This window comes from Sparus aurata, chromosome 15, assembly GCF_900880675.1.
Source record: "Sparus aurata chromosome 15, fSpaAur1.1, whole genome shotgun sequence".
NCBI classification, from domain to species: domain Eukaryota; kingdom Metazoa; phylum Chordata; class Actinopteri; order Spariformes; family Sparidae; genus Sparus; species Sparus aurata.
The window spans coordinates 9994725-10007368 of NC_044201.1; the positions used below are offsets into that span (position 1 = coordinate 9994725).

The 12644-nt window shown below is 41.1% G+C and overlaps 1 protein-coding gene across 7 annotated transcripts in view; it reads right to left on the reverse strand.

Moving 5' to 3' along the window:
• Positions 1-12644, reverse strand: part of eys (eyes shut homolog) — a 313003-nt gene that overhangs the window by 148736 nt on the left and 151623 nt on the right. For 4 of the 7 annotated variants that reach the window (XR_003986886.1, XM_030441358.1, XM_030441359.1 and 1 more), the window contains 5 exons: positions 12533-12644; positions 7227-7331; positions 2958-3115; positions 778-941; positions 374-627 (listed from right to left, as the gene is read on the reverse strand). The exon at positions 12533-12644 is cut by the window's right edge and continues 48 nt beyond it. Coding sequence is in view for 6 of the 7 variants with exons in the window: in XM_030441358.1 (XP_030297218.1) it covers positions 374-627; positions 778-941; positions 2958-3115; positions 7227-7331; positions 12533-12644 (793 nt within the window). In the remaining variant the exon portion in view is untranslated. Of the gene's footprint in view, positions 1-373; positions 628-777; positions 942-2957; positions 3116-5794; positions 5865-7226; positions 7332-12532 lie in introns of all 7 variants that reach the window. The other 3 variants (XM_030441361.1, XM_030441360.1, XM_030441362.1) reach the window with 2 other exon arrangements.

The window sequence follows — 12644 nt, forward strand, 5'->3', positions numbered from 1 at the left end:
CTACCTTCATATTTGCCCTGACCAGTGACACACACCTTCGACTAGGATGGCTTGACTGTTATGCATCTTGTTACATCATCATGCTGAGTGTCCTGCTCTTGCTCTGTCAGAACACTTAACCTTCACTCTGCTTTTAAATGTGCTTTACAAATGAAGTTATTATTACTGTTATTATACCAAATTTCAATATGAAAAATACATCTAATGTTAAATAATAAAGAGAAAATTCCGATGAACGTTCTGTGTGAAAGCTGATAATGTCAAGTATCTCAACATTCAAACAGTGGAAAGCTGCTCTCAAACCTGATATTCCTGTGGCTGGCCATACTAATGGCTGTAAATAGGCTCACACTCGCATCAGATGGTCTCATACCCTCAAACCCTTGGGGACAGTGGCACCGATAATCACTGATTAGGTCCACACAGGTGGCTCCGCTCGAGCAGGGGAAGCTGCTGCACTCATTTGTTTCCAGTTCGCAGAGCGACCCTTCGAATCCGAGCGTGCAGCGGCAAGTGAAGTTGTACTTCTGGTCCAGGCAAACACCATGTTCAGAGCAGAGATGGCCAACACAGTAATCAATGTCCTCTTCACAGTAGATGCCTGTGTATCCTCTGGGACAAAGGCAGCTAGCAACGGATTAAAGAGAATTTCTTAACACTGTATAGAGTAATTCTTTCAACCCCTGAAGGAAGTGAACAGTAAATGTCACAGCTTTTACAATCATTGACATTCTGGGGCCAGAATGGCCCAGGGACAATCGAGATTTGAACACTCACCTGTAACCATCAATCTCATCCACACAAGTGGCTCCATTTTGACACCAGTGTCGAACACAATCATTGACATTTACACGGCAGGTCTGACCAGACCAGCCAGGTGTGCAGATACAGGTGTAGCTGCTAGCATTGTTCAGCACACAGCGTCCTCCATTGGCACATGGCTGTCGATAGAAGATAGAGATGTTAGATACAAATGTCACAAAGTAATTACGCCACATGTCTGGAGATAATAATTTGTAGGCTGGGGCTTCTGTATGGAACCACAATGCTTCATTTATGATGGTATGTTGTGACAAATTTTACCTTTACCTAAAAAATTTAGCTCCTGTGGTTTGAAAATTGCACTTAATCATACTGGGATTTCAATAATATTGCGATTAAAGGCTGTAAAGAGTTTCCGTAAAGATTGTGATGTCACTACTATACAGTCACAGCCCTCAACCATGCCCTCAGAACAATATTTGCAAAAATACAGACGGAGGTGATCCTGGAAGATGCTCGGAGTTGCCTTCTCAGGCTTGGCACAGCCGACCAATCAGAGCAGACTGGGCTTTTTAGGAGGAGGGCTTTAAAGAGTTTTAGAGGCACCAAAACTGAGAAAACAATGTGTTTTTTTGTTTTACACTTGTAGGCACCTGACAATTAGCATCATATGTGCCATGATTTAAAGACATGCTGCTTCATGCGCCAAAATGAAAATCGATTAAAACATTTGTATAACAATAATACTACATTTGACTGAGCCAATTCTGGTCCAAAATATAACCATTATTTTACAATGCAACCCCTCATCATTTCTTGCTCCCGGCTGCCAGAGAATGAGCTTCATTACAGCAACATGACACACTCATGAATACTGATTCATGCTTTTCACTTCGGTTCACTCAGTATTCCGTGTAGCCTCCACATCATGTCTTACAAGACAAGATCAATGGTCATTCAGGGCTAAACATCCCCAGTGTTCCGTGTAACAAAACAGATACGCCTGCTAGCTGGTACATGTGTATATATAGTCGAGGGGAAACAAAGTGGCAGAGGATGAGCTGGCTTGGGCGAAGGTGTATAATGCAGACATCATGGCATTCCTGTAAGACGGCCAACACAAGCCTCTCTCCACAGTGAGTGATCATCTCCATCTGTCATCCGTAGATGCTCCTCTTTTCAGGTTTGGTGGTTGCTTTTTTTAAAAACGCAGAGGGCGGATTCATCTACATGTAAAGAAAAAACCTGCGCTTTCAGAAATACAGATATTCATGCGAATCTTCGGTGGCGCTCATCTGTGGCGGCAGAGGTGGCAGCGGCCTTTTCAGTCCTGTAAATGCGGTCCCCTCGTGCATGCCAAGAGCGAAAAAACCCTTACAAACAATCACACAGTTCCCAGCTTTGTCTCCTTCCACCGTGACCACTTATGAAATCTGGAAGATGTGCAGCTACATTCAAACTAAAAAAATAAAATAAAAATGTGCTTTAGTGATTTTAAATGTGCAGTACACTGAATGTACGCTCCGGTTCAGTGTCAGGCTATGGGTGAGATCTGTTGCTAACCACATTTATTGGAGCCTCTGCAGTCCAAATGTATCAATAAAAAGGAAAGTAGAAAATTCCCCCATTAGACACCAATTTAATACAGGATTTTTTTTCCCGGGTAAACCAGAGTACTCTGCAGCTTCAGCACCAGCTGATTGCTGTGTTTATGGATTATTGCATTTACTGTCAATCTTCCTGTGGGACTCGCGCTTATTTTTATCCCCGTGTAAAACAAAGGATTATCCCACATTTTTTAAGTAAGATACTGAAGTCATATTTGATATCTTCTCACTTAAGTCCCCAATGTTGTAATTCAGTTTGGGGTGACTCTTCCGCATGTTACTATAAGTAACTGTGAATATCCCTACTTTCTTACTTAACATGTGCAAGTTTAAGTGTTTTATTATGGAATAATACGTAGAATTATGTGTGCTTATATGACAAGAATAATCCAACATGCATGTGGAAGATTACATAAAGTCCTCATTCATTTGCTTATCATGGTTTCCTGCTGTTATGGTAACGATGCTGCGCTCTTGTAAAGATCGCATGGAAATTGGTGAAAAATTGCTTTAAGAGAAACTGAATGGAGACAAAGAGCGTTTTAAATCATATGGAGACAGAACAACAGACAAGGACAAATACTTCACTGAATTGGTTCGACCCACTTGAAGGTTTTGAGGGCAGGGTACACGGCAGGTGTATTCGAGGCCGCCTGGGAGATCTAAACACTGAGTCTTCGGTGGACACGTGTTGTTGGGGAGAGCACAAGCGTCTATGTCAACTTCACAACTCTTGCCTTGAAAACCTAAAAGAAAAGATTGAATACATGTTTAAGTGGATGTATTTTTATTTAATTTTTTGGCTCGATGAGCCACAGTGCAACGGACATTTATTTAAATCTGCGGTGCGGGGCTTTTTTATCCTCATTCTGGCAGAGTGGGTACTTACAAAAACACTGTCAACATGCTTATGACGCCATTGGCTTCTAAATGCTCGTAGCTGCTATAGCCTCCAGTTGCTCATCCCCTCGGCTCTGGCAAACCAATCGTTGCTTTCAGTCTGCCAGCATGGGATAGTCACCAAAGATTCCAGATTTATAAACTGTGGTATACTACAGTGAGATTTAATTCGCCGTGATGGGCTTAATTGTGAGCATTGTGTTCAGGTTCAAGCCTGATCTTACTTCTTTGACAACTAAGAGAGGAAAATCATACAGAATGACGGTTCTCTTAATCAGCTGTTAGTGATCTTAATTAGAGCTCGACTGATACTCGTTTATTGTTGCGCAGATACCGATATTAGAGAGTTAAAAATTCAGATATTAGTACATTGGCTGGATGTTTTAGAGTTTAAAAATAAACTGTATTTTCTATAATGATATCAGTACACTGAGAATTTAATAATATATTACCATATGCACCCAAAAATCTGTCCAGTGAGATGAAACATTTTCATTGGTTGCACTGGTGCCGGTCAGATTTTTTTTTTTTTGAGTAGACACTAAAAATATTCTTAACAAACACCATCTGGGTGCACAGACCGTTGCCTTTGAACATATGTATTCCGGTTTACAATCATTTACATATTTTTTTTTTAAACCTGACAGTTAAATGTATCGGTTGCACAAGCACACAATGTAGGTGCACCCGATACATTTAACTGTCATGTTTTTAAAAAAAAAAACATGTAAATGATTGTAAATAGGAATACATATGTTCAAAGGCAACGGTCTGTGCATGAAAAAGCACCAGTGCACCAGAGCCCTGCCAGTCATATTTTTCTGCATTATAATCTCACATCTACGGTAATCAAAAACAGGCTTTCCTATAACAGCATGTCGGACAACGCACACACTGACACCTTTGTACCTGTGATAGGTCGATATCCACCTATAATATAGATGAACTGATATATCGATCAAGCTCTAGTCCTAGTTGTTGATACTTTTTTGTTTAAAGAAAAGGGCAAATGTCAGTGTTGAGCTAGCCCATCTACATTCATAAAATCTTTTCGCAACACACCGGATCTGAAGTGACTGTCCGTCTTGCGTGGTGGGTGAGCGTCTATGTGGAGATCATGCAGAGGAATGACGAGGTGGGCTGATGGCTATGTCATTGGGGTTATAGAGCGGGAGCCTCCCATCACAGACGTCAAGTTAAATTAGACCCACGACATCCCCCAGCAGGCTCAACAGTTATTGTAACTGCACCCACTACACCTGCTCAGAGGCTAGTCAGTATATTTAGAAAACATGCGTGTTTTACGAATCAGCCTATGATGTCTGTATTCACCCTCTTAGTATTAATATAAACTGTAAGCCTAAATTGGACGCTGTGTAGCAAAGCTAAAAAAGCTCTTCAACATGTTAAGACGATTATATAGTGAGCATGGAGTGTTGTTTGACCACTGCTGTATCTCCCATCTGAAACACAGGATAGATTTCCATCGTTTGCACACAAGCTGGTGCCTTTTCTTTTCAGCCGGAGCCACAGTTTGCTCTTCTCAGCTGCCTCGGAAGCTGCCGTTACAGCCGGCCTTAATCCCTGATCATGAATCTCTAACTCCCTGAGTAAACTGGTACTAGATGTGGCCACAGATCCATGGTAACGGAATTCCACAGGGCGTACCCCTGGCTTTCCAGCCTTTGCTACCAAATCTCATCTGTTATCACAGTAAAGCTAAGCCTCTTCCACTCATGCGCCTCATCTGCTGCATCTTCTCACGGCAAAGTGACTTCCGCAACGTAAGAAAATAGTCTGCCGAGTGCCGGACCACAGGACAAAAGCAAAGTCTTGAGACATGGGTGGAATTATAATTTGGTGACCTGCTTTATCGCCCTGAGCCCCTACCTGCCACTGAATATATTATATTGCACCGACTCAATAACACGTTTCCTTAACAACAGAACATGTGTGAACTTTTTACTTCCGGTGGTTTTATTTACACTTCAAAAAACTTAAAAGTGGTGTTCATCTGTGAAGATCACCTTGCTGAAAGAAACACTTGTTTGCTACAGTGTTTATTTTAGTAAGTAAGTAGTAAGTAATCCAAAGAGCCAGTAATTTACAGTTCCTATGTCTCTGCCCTGTTTTAGTTTTCACAATTATATATGCAAAAGTATAGGGGGGGAAAAACAATGAGGCTTTTTATTATATTAGTCTTGTAAATTCCCTCTTAAACAGCCTGTTATAATACATTTAATGAAAAATAGAATTAAAGACTAATGAAAGACCAATTTGTGCTTAGCAACAGACAACATTAATAAATGGGCTTATTAGCCTTCTTACAAAATGATCGAAGGGCTCAAATGTTGTTTAAGGTTTAAGGGCTGGATTGGGTACATGGGACGCCAAGTTGAATAGGTCTGCTCTTTTTAAACAATTCTGAAATTAATTCAATTGAGGCTCGAGTTAATTGATAATAAGTTGTAGGGCTACAATTAATGATTTTCATTACGATTATTCAGAGAGTCGTGAGCTCAAACCTGGACCTAGGATGTAAAAGAGTTTGCAAGTTCTTCTGGAGTCTGCAAAGGTTTCCTGCAGGTCTTCTCCCTAAGTTCAAAGACATGCCAGTTAAGTGAAGTGGAAACTCTATATTCCCTGTAGGTATGACTCTGTTTTTCTGGCTGTGTCTTAGCTCTGTGATCGACTGGCAGCCTGTCCAGGGTTTGCCCCACGTCTCACTCAATTCACGCTGGAAGAGTCTCCAGCTCCCCCACAAACCCTGAGCAGGATGAGTCGTATATACAAAATGGTGAAATATGAAATAGGATGATGTACACTTGAAGCTATCACTCACTATCTACTTGCACCTTAGACACCCCAAAGGCTGACATAGCTTATCAGTTGATGAATATACAATGCCAACTCGTGATGCCATCTAAAACAGTGACTCTAATGTGCACTGATGTGTTACTAACGCTGGTATTGTTTTTTAATGTTTAATTGAACAAGAATTAAATGAAATCACAATGTTTCATTACCATCAATTGTACATTTCGCAAAGGAGCCCCAAGCTGGGAAAATGCAGCTAAAAATAAAAAGTCACCTGGCCACTAAGATGCTCTGTGCACAGTGTCTGTGGTCTGTATGTGTGGTAAACCGTTCCAGTAGATCGGGAATGAGCTGCTGCCAGAATCACTTAGCCTGCCAACATCATGAAGCTCCCACGAGTGGTCCATCAGATTACGTTCGGCGAATGTAAATTCAGCTTCAGCCCGTCAGGCACAATAAGCAATTAGAGGAAAACGATATTAATGGCAGTTTCATAATATGATATTGTGAAACTCTCATTAATATATTTGCACAATTTGGTTGCATTAAAGTGCTCTGGCAGTGAGCTTGGTGATTTTTTTCTCAGCTGTCAATCACGGGCCGAGGCTGTAAACTGATACTGTGAATAATGTGACTAAGCTGTGACATGTTGCCCCCATACTGCACAATCAAGCATGTTGTGATCAGTAGCGTGCTAGGAAGCAGCCATTTATACAATGGTTAGTTTAAACAATTTGTAATTTCATAATAAAAGTGCTTCCTTGAAACACGCTGGAAATGTATTAAAACATAATTTTGAATATATATTTTTTTTACAAATGTGAAAATAACCAAAGCACTGAAAAATATTTTTAGCATAGAAATATGATTCATGTGATAAATGAAGTCAGGCTGACTTCCCTGGCCCAACCTCCTCGGGCAGGATGTGTCACAGTCTAGGGACCCCGCTGGCAAAGGCTAATCACCTTTGGTTTTCAGCGTACACTGAGATGGCCAGAGGGGCCCTGGCTGAGGATCTTAGGCCACATTCACTGCATACAAATTTTAAAAGGTCTGCAGTGCCGCCTGCTTCCACAGCTAATACAGCTATCACTGAAAATGTTATTACAAAGCTCAAGCTCTGGCCACAGCCCGACATACCTGTAGGACATTGGCATTCGTAGCGCCCTGGCAGGTCGGAGCACGTGCCATTGTGCCTACAGGGGCTGGAGTCACACTCTCTGATCCGAGTCTCACATTTTGCTCCTAAGAACGAAGACAAAAGTCATAATTTGTCACAAAATATTGCAGTTAGGGACATTTGCATACATACACCTACAAGTCTATATTAAGTTTCCTCATTTGCATATTGCAAATTTATAAACCAAGTTTGCCAAAAAAACCTTCTACAGTATAAATAGAAGATCACAAAGTCAATGATTTTTTTCCAATATCTATTAACTGGATGGTCTGTCAGGGTTCCCAATCAGAATCCTACAAAATAGTGATTAAATATCTGTGGCCTTATTAATGTCTCAGAATCAGAATTCACCTCAGAATTTTGATATTCACAATATCAATGAGGTGATAACACAAACTCAGATGTATACATTTGAGAGTCGTTCATTAAAAAACAAACAAACAAACAAAAACATTCTATATAGTACTTTCTCTTCTGATTAAATTGTCTCCCCCAAAACTACACAGTGCACATATAACGAGAGTTCCTACTTCCTACTTTCTCTGCCCTGCTCTGCTCTGCTCACACCCATTCTTAACCTCAGCTTTCATTTGGATCTCAACCACACACCTGTTAGTTTTCACGACTGCATCTTACACAGTTGTTTCGCTATCACAGTTACGGAAACTGCTTCTGGGGTAGTTCCCGCAGCAATTTGTGACTCCAGGCTCATGTTTTTGCCATTATGACACACAAACACAGACACAGTGAAATCAATACCAGCTGGGCTGTCACATCTGGTAATAAGCATTTCCCATCATGTTTTCCTGTAAGAGTTTTCTCCTGAAACAATAATTAACCACAAATGAGCTTTTAATGCTGCAGGATTTCAGGTCCTGAGCCCCTGGAAAACACAAAGAGAGATTTAAGAGAAGACAAACCCCTGGCTTGACAGGTGCACTTCCTTATTAAGAAAATGGCCCCCTAATAATGAGCTCCATCCAGGCTGAAGAGAGGGCATACGAGGTGGGGGATGCATGCTGCTTGATGGGAGATTTGTTTGGTGCTCAGCTGCCTCAGCAGCTGCTAGTTGCACTGCTGTGGATGGGGGTGGGTGTCTTCCAGTGCAGGTTATTAATTTAAAGTGTCCCATCATCAATAACGGAGCAGCAATGACATGCAGTGAAAGTCCCTTCTTGACAGCGGCACCCTCATGCTGCAGCACAAACACCGTGATTGATATCATCTGCACGGTACCTGCTACAGGTCATTATATACAAAATATGCCAAGCTGTGTGGCAGCAAATTATACAAATCTGTCCCACTAAAACCCGAGAAATGCCTACGCTAATTCATGGCGTTGAATTCAATCTATAATGAAGGATATTAGCTATTTATTATAATTTTCTTAACATCTCTAAATTTGGTGATTTAAGTTATAATGTGTAAACACTGCTATGTCTCACAGGATTTGAAATAATTGGGTGTATTAAATGATGGTGAAAGTCAAACAAAATGCCAATTGATTAGTATTTGCCAGATAGAGGTTTAAATGCAAAGATCTTTCAGAGCATCTCAGGTGAAGATGATGGATGCACTACTGGATCTTTTGCTTGGCTCTAAACTTGCGACTGCATACCCCCGTTGTCTGTGTCTTGCACTGTCATCCACTCCACACAATTAAAAAAATAAATGAATATGAATGAGAGCAGGAAAACATATGCCAGCCAATTGTTGTTCTGTGAAAAACAAAGCTCGAAGAAATGAAACCCGAATGCCGGGGCTCGAGTAACGTATCCTGAGTTATGATCTGTGATAGAGTACGGTGGGATTTCTGGGCAAAGCTCGAAATTAAATTGGCCTTTCTATGCCGCATGGCCGTGGAAATTCCACTGCGGGGAAAAAAAAGAAGGAAAGAAAATCCCAAGATGCCGGAAAATGATGAATTCTATCAGTCACTAAGACCTTCCATGGTGTAAGAGACAATTTTCCATTACTGAAGTGGCAACAGATTTCAGCTTTGAACAGAGGGAAAGAATCTTGTTCATGTAGTGCTATGTAAGGGCTTATCTGACTGACAGGTGAGTGTGTCAGGACTTAAAGCTAGATTGGGAAATACGCTAAAGGCCAAAACCAGAGCGCACTGGGGAAAGGAGAAAAATAACATCCGCTGGTTGGTTATCAATAAAACAATAGAGGAACAATATTGTGCTGCAACATCATAACCCTTAGAACGTCTATACAATGCTCAGCAAGGATCATAATCCGTGTTTTTGTCAGTCGAGAATGTGACAAAGTCGGTATAGAGTCGGTTTACATATTGTTTTCTCTCAGTGAGACACAACGTCACACAGCAAGTGGCTTATCTATAGGTATGGATTTATCTTACCATGCAGACTGCAAACTGTTCTTTAAATTAACCTTTCATTATTAAACCCAGGAAGGTCTTAAAGCAATAATGCCTTAATGAAAATAAAACCTTACTTTGTCAGTTTTCTATGACTTTGTTTGACTGTTTAAGAGCAAAGTAAACAAAAAGGGTTAGGATCCCCCCCCCCCCCCCTTTAAATCTCAAACTCTGTAACAACCCTCTTTTCTCTTCCTTTTCATCTCCCTTGTTCCCATGCTTTTTTAGAACAGTTGTCATTGATAGCTTAACAAGTTCCGGCCATGTTTTCCGAGCTGGCAGCTAATTAGGAAGCCGTTTGCCAGAGTACTTGGATTAAATGCAATCAGCAGCGGGCCTTAGAAATGTCAAGCAGGCAAGGGTACTGGTAAATAAGCTTCAAGGTTAGAAAATCGCTTCATCAACAGAACTGGCCTTTGCTTAAAACTCTGTCGCTGGCTTGTCCGACATAAATCACAAGCCAACCACCGATTTCTGGCCTGAAAAAGTCATTTTTCCACTTAATTTGCACTTTAAAAGACATCCAGTTATGTTCTACATTGTAGATACTAGTTGCACTGGATCTGTGATTGGATTTCATCTAAACAAAAGTGTTTTGCATCAGGTACTGTTATTCCTTGGCGATGTCAATGCAGAAAAGAAACCAGCTTATACCAATTATAATTAAAAAAAAAATTTAATGATCACTATAGGCAGCTTCTGTTTCCACCTCCTCAGGATGGTCAGAGGTCAGAGGTCAGGTATGGAACAGCAGCACTTGAGGTGGCTGCGATTCAGACATTAATCAGAGTGGATGCTTGCAAACATGAACGTAAAACTGACAGGATAAGAATGGCCTCTATTCTTGTTATGTTGCCCCGCTGACCTTTGTGCAATCAATGCACAGCTTTAGAGGTCTTTAGGCGAACCCAAACATGACCCCCTCTCCCCAAACAAGCTAATCTCAGATGTGGTACGGTGTTTCACAGGACTCCAAGTGTCAGTCCATGTCAGCGTTATACGGATATTAGCTAAATCGACCGACCTTCCACCGCATTCACGTTACAACACCACCGTTGCAAAGCTCTGTACTGTAGTTGGATTATTTTTCAAAATGATTTTTCTACACAAAAACCTTTTGAACGTTTAAGGATTAGAATGATGACAAATGTATGCTACGGAAAGATATATACATACTTCATACTGTCAGGATTAATAGAATAGTTTTCATAAAATCGGAGCTTGAAGCTAACCTCCTTAAACCAGGTTAAAGCTAATGCTAACAATCCCAGTAAAAGTCAACCATTCACTATAATACTGCTAACATTTAACACTTTTATCCAGGGTTAGCTAGGATGTCAAAACAGTGTCAGATCAAATTCAAAAGCAGGTGAAACCAGGAGCTAACACGAGCTAATGGTAAGCTAGCTTACCCACCCGGGACAGGGAAACAGTTTTCTCAGAGACTTAAGGAACAACTAGAGCTAGAACACCAAGAAGTAACTTAAATTCACGACATTGCTTCTATTGTCCCTGCTGGATGCAAGGGCGTTTAATTAACACCTGGATAGAGTGTTGGAGGTGGGGAGCCCCGTTCATTTCTATGAAAGCTGCTCAGTTGCCAAAAAGCCAGACTTTCCTGCTATAAAACCACTTGGCTCTTGCGCCTTGCTGGGCCCACAGTGTGTGTGCACTAGAGACTTCCGCCTAGCGAGCTGGCAAACTTGATCAGAGATTCAATTATTCAATCTTGTAGCTCTTCTAGACGTTTTGAATTTTATTCAACTAAAGCTCAAATTATGATAGTCACCGTTTTTCAGCCACTTCTTTCAGAAATAGAAGCTCATTGGAAAAAGTTCTTTTGGGGGCCCAGTGCATCGAGTAATGATAATTACACGGATCGGCCTCTATGAAAGTTGGCTTCAAAGCCTGCCACACTCCCCGGGCGCTTGGTTAAACATGTAGAAACTTTTTAGCCATACCAACTCAAGGTTCATGGTGACCTTAAAATGGCTTTTTTCAGCCGCAAAGTCTGTTTGTAGTCAGTTTGATTTATCATTAGTCCTAAAAGTGAATCCACTTGAAATGCAACATACGTCAGAATTTTTGTTATGTTATGAAGTAGTAGGTTTCAATTGGGCATCTGGTTGTGTTAAACTTAATATAATCCACCTACTTTTTTTGCGGCAGGAACTCCTCATTCGAAATGAATGGCTGTGTCTTTGCCAAAAGTGTCTTATAATGAGGAGGGCTGCAGCTACGAACAGATATTCCACAAAAAGCTTTTTATAAATGGCATAAAACCATAATGGAAACCAATATTTAACCAAAATAACTAATATTTGCTGTAATCACAGTATAAGTGCAGTTATTTTAGCATGATACAAATTGTGCACTTTGATGGAATACACAAGTTTCTCATGATTTGTTTATACGTTTTAAGCCATTTTATGCCATCTGCCTGAAAAACAGCAACAAAAAGCAAAATGGACTCGTTTATAATTCATGACCTGCTCTCAGCACGAAGCCTCTCTGTGTCAAATGTCGTACATGGGACTGCAGACTGTCTACACACTGTCTGGGTGGAGTCACGTATTCAGAAAACGACTGCCTTGTCACATCGTCACGCAGCTTTGTGCATACATTGCGTATCCAGGATGTAAACATAGCAGCATAATAAATGTCAAATGAAAAAAACACAAATCTGTGCCAACAGCATGTCACTGTCGAGCTATACCAGTTCAGCGTCAGATTCTCCCCGAACATCAATCAGTCACTTCATGCCCCACGACCAACCTTCCCACAAGGGTTTGTGCAAAACGATCCATATTTGAGATATCCTGCCAACGGACAGACAGATGGAAAGGGGCAGAAACAGATAATGGAGCAAAGATATCTCACCTGTGAAGCCGAGGGGACATTTGCAGGTGTACTGAGGGGGGGATGATGGCTGACTCGTTGTAATGCATGTGGCTCCATTCAAACAGCTGTTTGGTTTTATCAGGCAGGCGTC